A 19,601-nucleotide genomic window follows, 5' to 3' on the forward strand; every position below is an offset into this window, starting at 1 on the left:
GTTATAGAGATTCTAGCGAATCTAACGCACATGCTTTGCTGCGCACAAAAGGGGAATGTCACTCTGCTAATATTGGAAGCTTGCTAACACAAGCTTGGATAGGATCTATCTAATAATATATCCTAATCCACATCCCTAACATTCCCATAAAGGGTTATTACGGCCCAGGACTGCGTATTTTTGTGTATTTTTGAAGGATTGCTTTGGATTGTGATTTTGAACTGAGTAGGATTTTTTCAGTTAGAACTTCCTGGTAAGCACATGGTCTATTGTTCTCCAGTGTGCCTAGGGGATTAGCTACCCCTCCCCTCCCTCAGAGTTTACAGCACTGAGAACTCAGAGGCAGTGAAGATTATTTTGCATTTTGAGATATTTTTAGAGATTTTGATTTTGGAATTTTTGGCAAATTTTTGAATTTTGAGAACTTTTTAGAATTTTGAGATTCCAAGATGGCTTTTGCAGATTTTGATAGTGGAGTTAAGCCAGGATTCATGGCTCTAGATGATGACAATTATGTATTTTGGAAACAACGCCTGATAGCATTTTTAGATGCAAGGAATGTTTTGGATGCCATTGAAAATCCTATGCCTACTGGCGAAACAGAAGAGGATTTAGCTAAGATAGCAAGTTGGAAACGCATGAACAGCGAGGCCAGATACATAATTTTGAGTGGACTTCGCAACAGGCATCTAACATCAGTTAATAGCAAAGATGATGCAGCTAAAATCTTAAAAGATATTGAGCGCAGGTATGGAGCATCTACTAAGAACTCCTACAGGAATTTGATGAGCAAATTAACTGCGCTGAGGATGAATTCAAGAGAAGAATTCACTGACCATATCAGCAAATTTAGTGAAATTGTTCAGAGGATTGATCTTACTACTAAAGCCCTTGATGAAGAAACAAAGGTTTCATTTTTGATAGCATCTCTAGGACCAAGCTTCAGTTCATTCAAGAGTTGCATGGATCACAAAAAGGACCTGACTTTTGAAGAACTGATTGATCATTTGAGAGAGGAATGCAGAGATTACCTTGATTCTTCAGAAAGGAATACAGGGAGAAAGGACACTAATTATGCTTCCAAGCATTTTCAAAGGTCCAGACAAACGCCAAAGGAAATAATTTGCTTTAACTGCAATTTAAAAGGGCACATGGCGAAGGAATGCCGGGCACCTAGGAATAAATCCCGCCCCTTTCCACCAAAAGGCGAAAAGAAGGGGGGGCGTGGGCGTGCAATGATATTGCAAGAAAGAAATGTAGCTTTCCAGAGCTGTGAAGGAAAGCGCAATAAGTGGCTTCTGGACAGTGCAGCAAGCAGCCACTTCTGTTATAAAAGGGAATATTTCAATGAAATAGACAATAATAAACAGTCTGAGATTGAAATTGCTGATGGAAATGTTATAAAGTCAATAGGTGCAGGATCTTTGAACTTGAATTTCAAAGTGAACAATGAGTCTTTTGATACTACAGTGAGTAATGTTAAGTATGCACCAAAGCTGAACTGTAATCTAATAAGTGTGTCTAGCTTGGACAAGAAAGGTTTTGAAATTATATTTAAAAATGGACAATGCAATGTGATAAAAGATGGTGAAGTGTTTATTCAAGCCAAACTAATCAATGATGTGTATGAGATTGATATTTCAGAGAATGAGTCTGCAAGGGTTGCACAACCCAGCAGAAAGGATCAACCAGATCTGGAACTCTGGCACAAAAGGCTTGGACACAGGGATACCAACCTTATCCTGAAAATGCAGAATGAAAATCTGGTAAAAGGTCTACAGGTAAAGAATTGCAGTACACCAATGCCAAACTGTACAACTTGCATAACTGAAAAGGCAGTCAAGCCTTCCTTCCCACGTTGTACAGAGAAGAGAAGCACAAAAGTCATGGACACTGTTCATACTGACCTATGTGGTCCGCTGAATGTACCTTCCCTAGGAAACAATAAGTACATTCTGATATTTGTAGATGACTTCTCAAGATATTGTGTTGGATATTTTCTAGAAGAAAAGAGTCAGACACCGGAATTGTTCAAACTGTACTTAAACATGGTGAAGAACAAATTCCAGAGAGCTCCTTCCACCTTAATTTCGGATAATGGTGGAGAGTTTTGCTCACGGCAGATGAAGGCCATCATGGCACAAGAAGGCATAGCACATGTAACTACAGTTGCTTACACGCCTCAACAGAACTCCATTGCTGAGAGAAAGTTTAGGTCTATTATGGAGATGACAAGGTGCATGTTAAAAGAGGCCAACTTGTCACAGAAGCTATGGGGTGAAGCGGCGAATACGGCGATTTATTTGCAAAACAGATTGCCTACAAAGGGTGCAGAACGCACACCATTTGAACTTTGGCACGGGAGAGTCCCAAGTCTGCAGCACATACGTGTGTTTGGAAGTGTCTGTTATTACCACGTGCCCAAAGAGCGCAGACACAAGCTTGACTCCAGAGCAAAAGCAGGTATCCTGGTTGGATATGCTCCTGGAGGAAAGGGATATAGAGTTCTAGATCCAAGGAGTGGCAGAGTAGACCCATACCATGTGGTTCATTTTGATGAACAGGGAAAGTTTGATACAAAGAACACAGTTATTGACTGTTCTAGAGAGTCACCAGATGAAGAGTTTATAAGTTTTCCTTTAGCACAAGGAACTAATATACCTTCTAGTGTCACAACACCCCCTACAGGCGACACCCCAGAAGACGCAGAGGTCCAGACCCCTGGCGGCACCAGAGACGAAGAGGAGGAGCTGTACGTGGACATGCCAGCGTTGGAGGAGGATGAGGATGCTGATGCGGTTGCACAACCAGAGGTCAGATGCTCATCCAGAACCAACAAGGGCGTTCCGCCACTACGACTGTCCTACTTTGCAGGGTCGGCGTCTCCACCAGAACCTTCCACTTGGGAAGAGGTAGAGCAGATGCCAGCCACCGAAGCCAGTCTCTGGAGGAAAGCCGCGCAGGAGGAGATTGACGCACTGCACAAGAACAAGACCTGGACACTCACAAAATTACCTGCTGGTAAGAAAGCAATTGGGAGCAAATGGGTGTTCAAGGTTAAAAGGGGTTCAGAAGGGGAGGTGCAACGTTACAAAGCAAGACTAGTGGCACAAGGTTTTTCACAGCAATATGGCCACGACTATGACCAAGTCTTTGCTCCGACAGTAAGATACAGTAGCGTAAGATTACTTTTAAGCATCGCAGCATCTAAAGGGATGGTGGTGAAACTCATCGATATAGCTACTGCGTTTTTGCATGGGGAAATTTCTGAAGAAATTTACATGAAGCAGCCTAAAGGTTTTATAAAGCCAAATGAGGCACATTTAGTTTGCAAGCTTCAAAAGGGACTGTATGGTTTAAAACAAGCAGCCAGAGCCTGGAACTTGAAATTGCATGGAATGCTGGTGAAACTTGGGTACAAGCAAGGTGAAGCTGACAAGTGTTTGTACACTAAGCAGAGTAATGGACAATTTTCTTATATTCTTGCCTTCGTTGACGACCTTTTAATCGCAACGTCAAATGACAGGGATTATAAAAATGTAGTCCAGCACCTCAACAAGGAAGTGCAAGTGAAGGAATTAGGACCAGTTGAGTACTACCTTGGGATTCAAGTGGAAAGAGAACAGGATGGTTCATTTCTACTTAATCAGAAGCAAAAGATAATTGAACTGTTGGAGAGTATGCAATTGCAGGATGCAAAACCCGTCGACACCCCGATGGCTACAGACTTCTTAAAGAACCAAGAGGATTCGAAGCTGCTGCCAAACAACACCGAGTATCGTTCAGCGATTGGTAAACTTTTGTATTTAGTTACCACGTGCAGACCTGATTTAGCCAATGCAGTAGGGATTCTCAGCAGGAAAGTGAGTAGTCCCACTGAGCATGATTGGGTTGGTGTGAAGAGGGTGGTTCGATATCTTAAGGGTACAATGGATTGTAAATTAAAGTTACCAGCTGTCAGTGACCCTAAGCTCATTGGGTACACTGATGCTGACTGGGCGGGTGATAATTCTGATTATAAATCCACAAGCGGGCATGTCTTTATGTATGGGGGCGGAGCTATCACATGGGGCAGTTATAAACAGAAATGTATAGCTTTATCGTCTACAGAATCGGAATATGTTGCGGCTACAGAAGCGTGCAGAGAGATTTCCTGGCTGGACCAACTCCTAACAGACTTTGGCGTGGAGAGAAAGGAACCTATAAGCCTGCTGGAGGACAACCAAAGCTGTCTAAAGCTGGCGCAGAATGAGAAGTTCCTAGCACGCTCAAAACACATTGGGGTCAGGTACCACTACGTTCGCCAGATGATACAAGATGGACTTGTCGAACTGTCGTACTGCTGCACATCGGAGATGACAGCAGACATCCTAACAAAACCCCTGCCAAGACAGAGTTTCCAGAACCTGCGTGTCAAGCTGGGACTCTTGGGTGGTTGAATAAAGTTGCTTATGTTTTGTTTTGTATGTAACGAATGTTGTGAATTGCCTGAGAAGGGGTTTGTGGGATGGAACACTGGGGCAGACAAGTCACAACAGTTCCTAGAGTGTCCACTAACAGGAACTCACCTGGAGGGACATCTGACTACAGGTCAGTTCCTGTTCCCTCAGACATGCAAATGAGTTGGATTAGACAAAAGCCCTAGCCTGCAATCACTCTCTCTCTCTTAGCTACTTCCTCCCTCGATGAGGACACATCTCCAGAGAATCTCTAGTTAGCATGGTTCTCACTCTAGGCCTGCAGCCAAGAGTGAGACCAAATGGAGTCTTACTTTACTAAGTAGTCTCTAGATGTATATATACTTGTAACTTTTCTAAGCAAGTCTGCCTTTCTGAGATTATGCTGTAACTCAGGATGAAACTGTAAGTAAACTCTATCTTATTTTATAAACACTGTGTTGTGTATTTCTTTTAAGAGGGACAAAGGGGACCTTTGCCAGGAAGTGTAATATTGAACTATAAAGTGTAATATTGTTATAGAGATTCTAGCGAATCTAACGCACATGCTTTGCTGCGCACAAAAGGGGAATGTCACTCTGCTAATATTGGAAGCTTGCTAACACAAGCTTGGATAGGATCTATCTAATAATATATCCTAATCCACATCCCTAACATTCCCATAGTATTTGGATACCTTTCTAAGGGAGCACCATTTGGTACCTATAGTACTATAGTTTAGAGGCCAGCCCAGAGTTTTAAAGACTATTAATAATAATTATATATATTATTATTATATATATTATAGACCAGTAATACTATATATATATATGTATATGTATATGTATATGGAATAGTTTTGATTTTTTTTTTAAAAAAATCTGAATGGACTGTTACTGTTTTGTATATTTTGTCTTTTTATATTAAATTTTGACATATCCATACTGTTAGATACCTTGGGAACATTGTGACTGTGTTGAAAGTTTGGAATATTTCAAGGCCTTTTCAAACAAGCATATTACTTACTTTTAAAATTTTTATCTCAAACTTTCAACACAGTCACTATGTTCCCAAACAAGACTTTTCAGAACATCTGCTTCTGTCGTCTTGTATCACCGCTCTGAGGTCAGCCTTTCCAAATCTGATGCCCTCCAGATATTTTGGAGTCTCAGCTCCAGCTATCCAGCTATCCAGTCTTAGCTCCAGTGAACACAACTGATGGGAATTGTAGTCCAGGTGGGCATCAGGTTTCGAAAGGCTCTTTTAAGCCAACAGCATTTCCAGTCTGGTTTCATGCACAGTCAGGCTAGGAGTTGAAAGAGGTGAAAGAGGGATGCTAGAAAATGGTGGCAATGGACCTGGAAGAGTAAGGATGATGGAGAAACCTGGCTACGAGTTTCTTTGCCTGATGGGAACATAGGCCTTAATTTTGAGTCAGACCATAGGTCCACCTAGTTCAGCATTTGATAGGGAGTTTTGTGAAGGAGTTTTTCACAGTCCTTCCTGAAGTCTGAACCTGGGACTTTCTAACAGCTCTGCCACAGTACCGCCCTTCCCCATGTTTGTGACAGCATCACTGGAGATATGTCACTGCATTCATGTTACAACTGCCCACCTGTACCACCAGACCAGTAATACTGTTGGGACACATTTCACATGAAACTCTGTAGTTTGGCCCTTTGTCTTCCTTCTGGCAGGTGCTTTCACCATCCTTAGTATAGGCCCCCTGTGCCATGGCTTCACCTGCAACACAAATTTATCTGCAGACGTTCCCGCCTTCTGACTTCCCACCTCTGAAAGCCTATGGGTGGCTAATTTCCATCCCCTGTATCAGCTGTGGTTTTTCTTGGGTATTCACCGGCATTCGCTTCATCAGAAGTAAGCCCATTGTCTCAAGTGGAACAGGTGTTTGGTTCTTTCCCCCAATGTGCATTTTTGTTTATGATTATATCATCAAACCAAATCAACTGTCAGTGCCAGATGAGAAGACCCTGCTCCTATCAAAGAGGAAAAGAAACCAGGCCTGTGAGCAGTGACAGTTGCTCACAGGTGAAGCATGAATTGCAGCCTCTTGCAACCACCTCACCCCCTGCAAATAAGAAGGCCCCTTGCCTGTACTTTTACAGGTGGAAGCTATCTTAGACATCTGTTGCCAGATGACCCTATTTCCCAGGGATGTCCCTGATTTAGAGAAGCCATCCCGGTCATTCTGATTTGATTCCAGAATGTCCCGCTTTTCCTTAGGATGTCCCTATTTTCATCGGAGAAATGTTGGAGGGTATGGGATTATCCAACCCCCAAGCCATCAGAAGGCAATCCTGTAAAGGGAAGGTTTTTTAATGTTTAATGTTTTATTATCTTTTTCATATACAGTATGCTGCAATATCTTACTGAGTTGCCCCAGACACAGAGTGTAGCCATCCACCAGCCTTCTGAAGTAAGACAAATTATGATCCAAGATACATGGTGTTGCCTGGTCTTCTGAATGCAAAAAGCCAGACAGAATGCAAAATATAAGACAACTGTTCTGGAAAGCACCAACTAAGAAGATTTATTTTACAGATCAACATGTTTTGGAACACAAGTTCTTTCTTCAGAAGCAATCTACAAAAAGTTAAAATTATATAAGTCAACTATTGCCTTATTCACACCGGCCTTAGGCAGTAATTTGAATTGTTTTTCAACCTATCTTTGTTTGTTCTTTGTATTCACTTAAAAACTATTTTTAGCTGTTTTTATGGTATGTTTGTAAACCACCTTGAGAAACACGTAAAAAACCAAGTCATGAATTATTGAAGAATAATAGTAATACAAACAAAATTATATACAATTGTATTTAGAATACTTCTATACTTTTTAATTATTTGCATAATGCTCCTTTTGTGTTCCAAAATATGTTGAGCTGTAATAAATCTTCTTAACTGGCATTTTTGAGAGCAATTATCTCTTTTGCATAGTCTTTCCTGCCTTTGGAATGCCTTCCCCCCAAAAGATTCACCTGGATTTAAGTTTGTCATCTTCTCAATGGCAGGTAAAGACCTTTTTATTTGCTCTGGCCATTTTAGGCATTCTGATGTACATTTTTAACTTACTAGTGTGGATTTCAAGCTTAACAACTGCTACTGCTGCTAATGTTATAGGTTTTAATGTGATAATTTGCAGTTTTAAACTGAAAACGTTTAGTTGTTACCTGCTCTGAAAACCCTTTTAAAGAGTACCGCATAAATGTACATAAAGAAATAAAAGTATCATAGGATTCCTGACCCTCAGCATCTCAAGGTGTATTAGCATTCAATATGTTATCCACTATAATCTTAATCTGTTTTGGCATGGATGCATTATTTATCCACCCCAGACCTCATTCCCCAGATAATGCTTTATACTTGTCCCCAATGAATTTAATTTTACTGTTTGAAGCTCTTGTTTAGCTTGATACCGTAATTTCTTATTTTTATAACCTTTCCAGAGGATAAGTTTATAGATAAAAAAATATGTGGCTCATCAGTTACTCAAGAAAGTCAAGATGTTTTCTCTTAAGGAAGGAGTTCTATGTGAGGGATATCACATTTTTCCAGAAAGCTGCAAATATATTGTTAGTGGAAAAATGTGATTCCTTCTCCATCTAGCACAGGTCACTAGGATTTGAAGTGCTCTCTGGAATGCATTGCATAAGCACTGCAGGCTCTTATTGGACAGCACCTGTGACATTGTTGATGCCATACACCTCTACTTCCACCCATACCCATGCAATTGTGTGATCCTAACAGCAGTACTTTAACTGGAGAAAAAATGCTTACAGAGGGGCAGTACCAGAAGGCTTGTTCGCACATGCATGCACATCACTTGCTTTCTCTGAATTTGATGATGGCTCCATGATGAAGCAGTATTTTTCTATTTATTTCAGGATTTATATAGGCAAGGCCCCCACCCACCCACCCAAAGAAGCTCACACCAATATAAAACATAAAACAAATACTACAAAATGTACCATATGGCTAATTAATTCAGACTAATAATACAAAAGTAACATTAACAATAATCACCACCATCACCTTCTAGTGTTAAAAAAGCAGAAGTTTAAAACAATTCAGAGCCCCACACATATTAAAAACAATATGAAATATAAACACCTTCCAGGTCCATTTAAAAGCCAGTAAAATAGGGATTCTAAGGCTGATCGCCGAAGAATTGATGCTTTTGAATTATGGTGCTGGAGGAGACTCTTGAGAGTCCCATGGACTGCAAGAAGATTAAACCTATCCATTCTGAAGGAAATCAGCCCTGAGTGCTCACTGGAAGGACAGATCGTGAAGCTGAGGCTCCAATACTTTGGCCACCTCATGAGAAGAGAAGACTCCCTGGAAAAGACCCTGATGTTGGGAAAGATTGAGGGCACTAGGAGAAGGGGACGACAGAGGACGAGATGGTTGGACAGTGTTCTCGAAGCTACGAACATGAGTTTGACCAAACTGCGGGAGGCAGTGGAAGACAGGAGTGCCTGGTGTGCTCTGGTCCATGGGGTCACAAAGAGTCGGACACGACTAAACGACTAAACAACAACAAAATAGGGATCAGGTGTACTTGGGAAGGGAATTCCACAAATATGTAGCCACCACTGAAAAACCCTGTATCTAATGCTCACCAATCTGACAGGTCACGATGCCATGCGTATAGGTGCAGGTGGCCCTTTAAACAGCCTGGTGAAATTAGGAGATATGAAGTTCTGTCTGTGGTGTGAGTTTTGGAAGGATGGGTTCGAGTGCATGCCAGAACTTTAGGACTACGTACCTAGAGTGGATTAAAACACACTGTTGCTGTAGTGTAGCACAACAAACCCACTTTTTAAAAACCAGGTCTTTTTTGCGGTTAGGCAAGTGACAGGGAAATGCACTGAAAAGTGATGGATTGAATGAATGATGAACGGGAAGACACCCTGCAGGCAAATCAGGATGGATGCTTGTTGCTGTGTAACTGCCCTGTAAACCAATCAGAATGCCAGCTCAATAAAGAGGGGACTTGGTCTAAGCACCATGTAAACTTTGGGCATGCAAATCAGAATGAGTGCTAAATAAACAAACCATCTGGAGGAGCCCCCCAGGGCTTTTTTTTTACTCGCTGGAACACAGTTCTGGCACCTCTTCGGTGGTCACCATTGCCATTCTAAGAGAATGAGGGAGGCACACATGGTGAATTCCGGCACCTCTTTTTCTAGAAAAATAGCACTGAGGAGCTCACATATAATGTATGCAGAATATTGCTTCAGAGAAGTGCCAGGCTTGTCGGAGAACTCACACACAGAATTTAAACCAAAAAGGAGGGCCCCTTTTTTGGTATTCTGCAGCAAACCCTCCATGCTTGAAGTTACTCCAGAATGTTTATGATACTCAGAGAGAATATATTTTAATCACCCACTCCCATGCCTCCCTCTTACTCCTTCGGTTGTCAGGAGGAAATGTTTTTGCCTAGCTTTAATGGCAACATTGCTTTTTATTTAACAAACAGCGGTATGACGCTTCTGAGAATATTTCTCTGCACAAGCTACTGGCTTTTTGGAGCACCTACCGAAAGGGGTCAGTTAAAAAAACAACAATAGACAGCGGAGCTGGGGGTAGCCAGGCAAATTCAGCAAAGCAGAGACAAGTCTGCAGACAAGTCTACAGGGACCAGTTGACAGGGTCTGAGGAGACAAATATAGACCCAGAGAGGAAGAGCAGGCAATGCGAAGGAGGGAAGGGGGAAGGAAGGGAGATTATATATGTTGGCTGTCCCCAGAGTAGGGAGGGTGAACAGACGGCAGGCAGTGAAGCCTATCAGTGTCTCCCAGCTGGTGCAGATCCCCAGGGATGTCCCTCAGGGTGCTGTCTTGACAGCAAGGCTTCGTGAGGCTTTATCGGCAACTATTTTTCAGTCTCTCTCAGCTAACTGTACAGCTCCAAAAAGGGTGGGAGATCAGCTGCACAGAACCAGTGGTGTGTCCCCAACAGATGTGGCTGATGGTCCCCTATCTTTGCCCATTAGTTGTCTCCCTGCATCCTTTCCCTGCTGTCTGTGAATGACAACCTTTCCCACCCAGCAAATAAGCAGATATCTTTTGGTTGCATTTATTCTTGTCTCTCTCTCCCTTCCAGCCCACCTCCACATGTATCGTTGTTGCATTTAACCATACTGAATACTTTCCCTCCACTTGCAAATGCTTCTGACCTCATTCTCCATTTTGGGGAAGTGAGACACGACAAAGCACTGCCAGGCCCCTTGCCCATGCTTATTCAGAGCATCTAGCTGCGTGCATGACATACATTTAAAAGACATGGCTTGCCTTACACCAAAGAATGCTGGGAACTGTAGTTTATCTCTTATAGAGCTACAATTCAACCCCCTAACAAACTACATGTCCCAGGATTCTTTGAGGGGGAAGACATGCACTTCAAATGTGCTTTAAGGGTATGGTATGTACACACAGTGGGTGGCGCTGTGGGTTAAACCACAGACCCTAGGGCTTGCTGATGGCAGTTCGAATCCCCGCAATGGGGTGAGCTCCTGTTGCTCGGTCCCAGCTCCTGCCAACCTAGCAGTTCGAAAGCACGTCAAAGTTCAAGTAGATAAATAGGTACCACTCCAGCAGGAAGGTAAACACCGTTTCCATGCACTGTTCTGGTTTGCCAGAAGCGGCTTAGTCATGCTGGCCACATGACCCGGAAGCTGTACGCCGGCTCCCTCGGCCAGTAAAGTGAGATGAGTGCCGCAACCTCAGAGTCGTCTGCGTCTGGACCTAACGGTCAGGGGTCCCTTTACCTTTACGTACACAGAGGGTTTTGCAGCCAAGTCACAGAAGGCTCAAGAGAACCACAATTTTTAACTCCCAAGAAGCTCTGTCCTTTGGACTGGGATGCCTCTAGTAGCCTGTTGTGGGCCATCTAATAACCCTTGCTTGTTGAGACTTTCTCACCCCGCTTCAGGGCTTTGTTACAAAGAAGAGGGTATTTATCAGTAGAAAAACACACGCATTTCATGACGAAAGCTCCACCATCTCCTGTTGAAGGGTCACAGGAAGCAAGGCTGGAAAAGACTGAAGACATGTTGCCAGGCAGAGTAGGCGGGCAATTGTTCCAAATCAGCACAAGGCTCCTTGTCCCATATGCAGCAAACATGAAGAGAAGAAACGTACATTTTAAACCATTCACCTTAAGATGTGGGTGTTTAAACATCAAACCCATTTCCAAAGCCATGTTTTAAAATAGCACATTTGATGCTCTGCTTCTGTCGCCTTACTTCAAAGGAGCCAAGAGTGCACATGTTGCAGAGCCTCTCAAAACGTTGCAGCAGCACAGCGGCACAGCCAACGACATGGCCAGTTCCAGTGGGAGACCAAGTCAGGCATTGGCCAAGGTCCCTAGGAGATCAGATGGGCCCCTCACTGGCTTCTACAGATGTGCTGCCACTCAGCACTCTTTCACTTGGCCAAGGGGTGGTGTTTTTGCAGTGCATGGACAGTGGTGCCACTTTGGAATGAGAGTCCAAGTCTGCATTTCATAAATCTGTTGGCCGGAAAGAGGCGAGGAGCATGGCAGCGGCAGCATTGTTTCAAGGACCCCATGAAGTCTGGTCCTGGCCAAGGATGCAAAATTTCTCTTATACACAAATTTTCTGGCCCAATATCACCAGACAGCTGGTTCTGGTCTGGCCCAGTTTATAGCAGATCTGCTAATTGTTCATCTGCAATATTTGATTATTCCTTCCCCAGCCAAGAACAATGTTCTGTGATAAGAAAAACACTTTTGGAAAGGCTTGTGTGGAGCTATCGGAAAGGGACTATGCCAAGGGTTGGGGCCTATGTGTCACAGCAACAGGGCAACACAGCAGATTTCGATTCTCCAATATATCACCCTGGAAAATGGTTGGGGTTTTTTTGGTCTTAGATGACCTTTCCCTGCTAAGTCCCTCATTAGAGCAGCCACTAATACATCACATACGATCCCCCAAAAGGAGGGAAAGGAATAACCAAAGAAGATGGAAAGGGGATGCAGTTTGCATAACATTAATATATGTTGATTTTTTAGGTATAGAGGCAAAATTTATAAATAATTATTATATTTTAAATAGAAATGCACTGTTAGTCTGTATTGAAATTTAACTTGTTTTCAACAATGACATCATCTGGGTTACAGTATCTGTAAAAACCAAGTGAGCAAAGGGCACCCATTTCAGACTAAACAACTAGCGTGGAAGGAATTAAACTTCACAAAATCTTCACTCTTTTAGTGTATAAGTAGAAGAACCTCATTTTGTGCCAACTGGGAAGAACACCCTCCCCGTACACAACTCAGAACACACACCCTGCAAATGCACCACTCTCCCTGTGGTTTCCTGAAGGCTTTGTAGTTGCTTTGTTGAAGATTATTGTGAGAAACCCTAATGTGGTAAAGTGCGAAGATAAGCGGCCCCTTTTGGGGAAAAGAGATAGATGTCAATGCAGGTCGCAGGGAGCAAAGCTGTCATTGGTATAACCTTGCAACACCTTTCTCTTTGCAAAGCTTTCAGAAATGCATATAGAAGATTGCAGTGTAGCCAGCTAGGCTCTTTGGCTCACCTAAACCATAATTTTGCAGACGTTACCATCCTTCTTGCCTTTCAGAACTCTAGCTTAAATGTAGTTGCTTCTTTGCATTTAGAAAACAATGCCTAATGTATTCTTTGAGTTTGTGCATGCACAGTTTGCTATAATGGGATAGACCACACAGAAGGATTGTGTTCGCTTGTCTTTGTAAGTGCTCATCAGTTGCAAATACGCCATTACTTTTGGGCACAGGATGGGATCCACAGGGTGGCACACTGGAGACATGGGGCTTCTCTGGTCTGGGGTATCCATGTACAGTTTCAATGAAGGTTTCTTAGACTTTTATTCTATCCAATCTGGGTTGCTAATTTCCCTTTCCAAGCTTGAGTCTTTTAGTTTCCAGTAAATCAGATCTCCTGTGCTCAACTCCTGTTTTTAGTAGCCAGCTAAAGATGCTATGCATTTTAATGACGCTGAGGTTTCCAGTACAGTGATACCTCGGTTTAAAAACAGCCCTGTTTACGAACTATTCGGTGTATGAACTCCACAAAACTGGAAGTAGTGTTCCGGTTAGCGAACTTTACCTCGGTTTACAAATGGAAGTCGGTGGAAGGGCACCGGCGGCGGGAGGCCTCATTAGGGAAAGCACACCTCGGTTTAAGAATGGATTTTTGAAATGGATTAAGTTCGTAAACTGAGGTACCACAGTACCATATTTACACTTCAGATCATATACATTGTAAGTCTGAGGAGGACCAGATGATATGGACTCAAGTATCTACAGCTCTGTACATACTCTCAGTTACTGCAGATCTAGTACATTCCTACTGCTGGTTTCGGAAGCGGTGTACATTGTGTTAGCCATAATCCACATCTATCCTGTATCCACCCTAGTTTTTAAAAAACTAAATACTATTTTTGATCCATTTCCCCCAACCAGCTTTGATCTAAATTGGAGGGGGGAAAACCACGACCTAGATGCATTTTAATCTGATAATGTAAAGAGTTTTAATACTTGCCATATCTATGGTTGTTGATTGCATACTTTCCTGAAGGGATGAGGAACCTGTGGCTCTCCTGATCTTGTAGGGATCCATCTCCCTTCAGCCCCAACCAGGATGGCTAATGGCCAGGGATAATGGGAGCTGTGGGTAAACAACATCTGGAGTTGTGCAATGGTTTTGCACCCCTGCCCTTCTGGAATACCCGGTGTGGATTCATTGTGGACATCAAGGTCCAGTCTGCATTAATGTGGATTGCACACAAGTGTGCATTGTTTAATCATCAACAACACCATCATTTCCCCTTGATACACGGAGGTCACCCATTCAGCTTTTTTGCCCTCCAAATATATTCTGCAACACTGGTTCGCACATTACTGCAGCCATTATTTTGCCACCTCATCAAATAAAAGAAGATAAAAGAACCAGAACCTCTTCCCAACCAGATGATTTCATTCATTGTAACCTCCAAATCCTAGTTCTTGGCAGAAGAAGAGAGAGGGGAAAGACAAGGCAACCAAATCTTCTGAGTCACCCATCAGACGCGATACAATTACTAAAAATCTCTAGTGGTTCTCGGCAGTCCAGGCTTGGGGCTTTCTGTCAAAGCTGTGGGTCCACATGCTCGTTTGATTAGACATGGGGCTGTGACTCAGAAACTGAGCTGCGTTTTTCTAATTTACCAGGAATATGACTGTGTACTTTTACTCCCAACACATCTCAGAGAGCTTGGTGGCCAAACACATTAAATGTCTCAGACTTCCAAAGCCATTAGGTGAGCAGGATCAAATGTCTGTCTCTGACTATAAGCTGAAGGGTCTTAGCCAAGTTCACAGAAGTGCTGAGTCCGAGGAGAAAAAAAGCATCTGTCCTGAGAAAACTGCACACCAGGTGTGTACAGATGCTGAGACTTTAGCATATTCACTAGAGAGCATGGCTGGGGAAAAGGTTACATCATCTTTACCCCCCCCCCCCGCAGAAATGCAGAATGGTGTAACAGCAGTATGTGGGGTGCTGTCTGGTCCCTGAGAAAAAAGAAATTAGTCAACCTAGGAAGCTTTATGAGGTTTGAATACCATAAAAGTTGGTGCCTGGTGACAACTAATCTGTGGCTCTACAAACTGTGCTTGGATTACAACTCCCATCATCTCAAATCATTGGCCATTCTGTGTGGGCCTGGTGGGAGTCCAGGAAAGTCTGTCCACAGGTCCCCCACCCCTGCATGGTCTCTCAGTGCTAACTGTACATGTCCCCTATTTTGCTCTGCTGCTCAGGGAATAGATGCAGATTTACTCTAAATTTGCTTTGCTCTGCTGGTAAGTGACACATCAGCACCAGGTGGCTATTAAAAATCGCACAACTCAAAGAAGAGCCACTGTGTAGGTTGCAGGTTGCAGAGGCTGCTGGATTGTTGGGCTTGGATATGGGAAGTGCAAATTCAAATACCAGCTCTCTCATGCATCTTGACTACATGGTGGTCTTGGACAAGTTGCCAGCTCACAGTCTAACAAAAACTTTGAGGGGAGAGAGACTCTGCTTGCCACTAGGGGGTGGTTGGTTCACCTGTGCTGCCTATCTTCAGCCCAGGAAACCATCAAAAGGGAGTTGCTGCCATGGGCAGCATGAGAATGTGTATTTTAATGGATAGAGTGAAAGATTATGAGTCATGGGGGGTGAGGAGAGTATGTGTATGAACTTAACAGTGCTTAGTTTATCTTTTGGTTGCTATTTTGTTAATGTTGTTTTATAGATTATAAATGATGCATTGATTTGTTAATCATGTAATGTAACTTTTGCTTTAATTGTGATCATAGAATCATAGTGTTGGAAGGAACCACAAGGATCATCTAGTCCAGCCCTCTGCAATGCATGAAACTTTTGCTCAACATGGGGGTCGAACCCATGATTGAGATTAAGAGTCTCATGCTCTACCGACTGAGCTATGCTTTGTTTAAAGTGTTTTATAGATTGTAAAGATTAATGGTTGCAATGATTTGTTAATTATTCTATAGGATTTATGCTCTATGTGTGATGTTCTATTATGTTCAGTTATGTTATTATTTATTGTTTGTAAAACGCTTTGGATTTCATTTGAATGAAAAGCGGCATAGAAATATAATAAAATTAAATCAGATTTTTACTTGCAAGTGGCAGGAAACTATCCTTCTGAGTTGAAATAGGACTAGATGAACAGTTAACTGGTCAAAGTCTGCCCCCTTGTGGCAAAGAAATATTAAAAGAGTGAGAAAGACAGTGCTTCCGGACAGGGGCATCTGGATATTGCAAATGGGTTTCAGGCAGCATATTCATTTTAATTCAATGGGTTTTCTACAGAAAGGATAGATACAGATTAAATGAAAAAATACAGGCCGACATTTTGATGGATGCTGCAAAAATATAATATGTATGAGCAGCATCCATCCCAATATAAGCACCCAGAGAGCATGTAAGTACTGTATATAAGCGAACAGGGTAGCTACCGTATCACACTTGCCATTATTCTGGTAAGTGTTCACTCCCTTTTAACCAGATGACACTTTTGCCAGCCTGTTGCATTCCAGCATTCTCTGTGTTGCCCTCCCAACTTTTTTCAGGCCTCCTCTGAGTAGATCCACTCAAGAGAGCCCCAGCTCATTTAATACAGTGGCAGGCTGTCTAATACAGACAAGCAACATGCTATCAAAACTTTTCGTAGGTCCTGTTCTTTCATTAGAAGCTTCCTCTTTGTAGCTTCTTCCATTAATCAGTACTCAGCTTGGCTGTGGCATTACTAATGAACGAGTCACACAGTGCAATCCTATATGTGTCTACCCAGAGGTAAATTTGGGGCATACTGTACTCCCAAACAAGTGGAGATAGGATTTCAGCCTCACTTCCTGCCCCAGATGGAATGCTTATAGGCCCAGGGTCCAACACTCTAACTACTACCCCACACTGGCTTTACAGAAAATGAAGAATTCATCATCTAAGGTTTACAGTCTAACAATCAAAATACAAAACTATGACAGGAGGCAGAATGAATAGTTCAAACAGTTTTTATATGCTAACATACAGGGATTTTGTTGCCAATTACTGAATGCAGAGGCCACTGACAGGAGGGCCTGGCCAAAATTAAGGGGTAAATTTATAGAAGTTTCTAAAAGAAGGAGAGTGGCAGCAGCATAATCTATATGAGAAGGCAATTGAGTCCAACAGGATTCCAACAGGAAGGAAAAATAAGGATGCAAATAGGCAGATGAACTAGAGATTCAAGATTCTCCCAGACCTCTGTCCAAATATTCAAAAGGAAAATTACACCTATCTCCCTGGGGCAGGAGAGTTACAGTGTTACAGTATTCAGATTATTATTTTTAAATTTGTTTGACAACATCAGACATGAGATGGAACTGTAGCCCCTCTTTGCAACATTTCTCACAAATCTTTAGCAAAATCCATCTCTAAGCAATGCAAGAGTAACCCTTCTTTAAAAAACAATGTTAGATGTGAACATATATATGTTTGATATGCACCAACCAACTGGCCAGGTTTGATATCAGCATTATTCAGGAACTGATTGCAGAACACAATAAATATATATGCACTGTGCCTTTGAGATGGTGCCTGTAAGTATAAATCACAGTCTAAGTTGGCATGCAAAATATATGTGGGTGTGCACACCATACTTTTCAAAATGGTTGCTTATGAATTTTGCAGGTAAACACCATGACTGACACAGATGCACCCATGCAATCACACACTTTGAACTCAGGATGTGGCTCCAGGAACCCAAGATGCAAAATATAAAACAGCACCAAGATTGGTGGAATAATAGAATAATGAAAGCCAAAAAAGCAACACCAGTAGAAGGAAAAGCAAAACACCACAAACAGTAAAGCCAATAAATGCATGAGAAATGCCTATTCTAAGCCTCATTTTGCTCTATGTTTAAAAGCCAGTTGATTTTAAAAAAAAATCATCCCAGACCAACCAGTAGTCGGATCTGTATTTACTCTTTCAGGTCCTGTGTATTACCCACATGACTGTATATATCCCATTGGATTTCAGCATAAAAGCACCTTATTTTAAGCACCCCAACTTATTTATAGCATCTGGAAGGCAACACGTTAGCAAGCTCTTAGGACATGAACTCTCTTTTTTTGCTATTTACATTTAAAGAAATGCAATCACTTCCTACCTCATAGCTGGCAACCAAGAATTCCTTTGATACAGATGTATATATATTTAAAAAATAATCCAGCATTTCCTAAATTCCAATTTATATTTCCATGGTCATCATCTTGGCTTCCACCACTACCAGGAAATCAGTGTTGGCTGGAATAGGTGTTGCGATATGAGACCTTTAATTTTTCCGAGTTCTGACAGTTGTTTACATTTCTGCATTTCGGTGACGCCTTTTCTCTGCCACATGTGTTGTACTTGAACAGGAAGTGGGGAGAGCAGAGGGGTTGTAGGAGGTGGGTTTCCTGTTGCACAGTCTGTAAAACACACAAGTTTTGATGCTCAGTGGAGTTTTGATCAAAACATCACCACCTTTGAAGAGAAAGTGAAGCTGAAGGGGAGGGGGGGACCAAGTAGGAAAATTAATGCTGAAAAACTAAACAACACCACAACATTGCCAGTGTTTGGGAGACCTAGCCAAGAGGTGGAGGCTATTTATATATGGTACTAATGTTTTAAATATTATACACACCCGCTGCAGAAACTCACAAATGGTGGTCTGAGAGCCATCAATACAGTCTGACAGCTTAGGAGCAATGGATATTGGAGACAGTGCAGCAAAAGAGGTAAATAGATGGATGGATACCACAACATTGTTGTTTTTGTTGAATCAGTTTGGATGATCAGATCAAGAATTCAAACAGTTGCTTGCGTCCTTGCTCCTGAACATGCATCCTCTACCTGGCAAGTGGTTTAGAGACATCTGTGCTAGCCAAAGGGACTATGGGAGAGGCTGACTGTTCTTGGCTCTTAGATTTATATATAAGCATAGCTGCCAAGTTATCCCTTTTTTACAGGGATTTTCCATTATGCTGAATAGGCTTCCTCGTGAGAAAAGGGAAAACTTGGCAGCTATGTATAAGTAGCCACTGCCACTTATGTCAAAATTATGTGAGTGAGCCTTTTGCCTGGCACACCGGAAACTGGGAGCTGAGGTAGCTCTGGTGCAGCAGCATTTTAACTGTGGCACCAATACACATGTCAGGGAATAGCACTAAAAGAGACACAGGAAATTTCTTACACTGAGTCAAGCCACTGATCCATTCAGCTTGGTATCACTGACACTGACTGGTATCTGAAGAAGTGTGCATGCACACGAAAGCTCATACCAATGACAAACCTAGTTGGTCTCTAAGGTGCTAATGGAAGGAATTTTTTTTATTTTGTTTCGACTGATTGGCAGCAGCTCTTATGGGCATAGCTGCCAAGTTATCCCTTTTTTAAAGGGATTTTCCCTTATGCTGAATAGGCTTCCTCGCGAGAAAAGGGAAAACTTGGCAGCTATGCTTATGGGTTTCAGGCAGGAATCTTTCCCAGCCCTACTACAGATGCCAGGTTTTGAGCCTGGGACCTTTTGCATGCAAAGCATGTTCTCTCCACCAAGTTATGATT

The 19,601-nt window shown here is 42.3% G+C and overlaps 1 protein-coding gene across 1 annotated transcript in view; it reads right to left on the reverse strand.

Moving 5' to 3' along the window:
• The window catches only part of CCND3 (cyclin D3), an 85,545-nt gene that overhangs the window by 64,210 nt on the left and 1,734 nt on the right, over positions 1-19,601 (reverse strand). Inside the window, exon 2 of the mRNA XM_035121863.2 lies at positions 18,166-18,466. Within this exon, the coding sequence (XP_034977754.1) occupies positions 18,166-18,231 (66 nt within the window). The 5' untranslated portion in view covers positions 18,232-18,466. The remainder of the gene's footprint in view (positions 1-18,165; positions 18,467-19,601) is intronic.

The sequence above is a fragment of the Zootoca vivipara genome, chromosome 7 (genome assembly GCF_963506605.1).
Source record: "Zootoca vivipara chromosome 7, rZooViv1.1, whole genome shotgun sequence".
Lineage (NCBI taxonomy): Eukaryota > Metazoa > Chordata > Lepidosauria > Squamata > Lacertidae > Zootoca > Zootoca vivipara.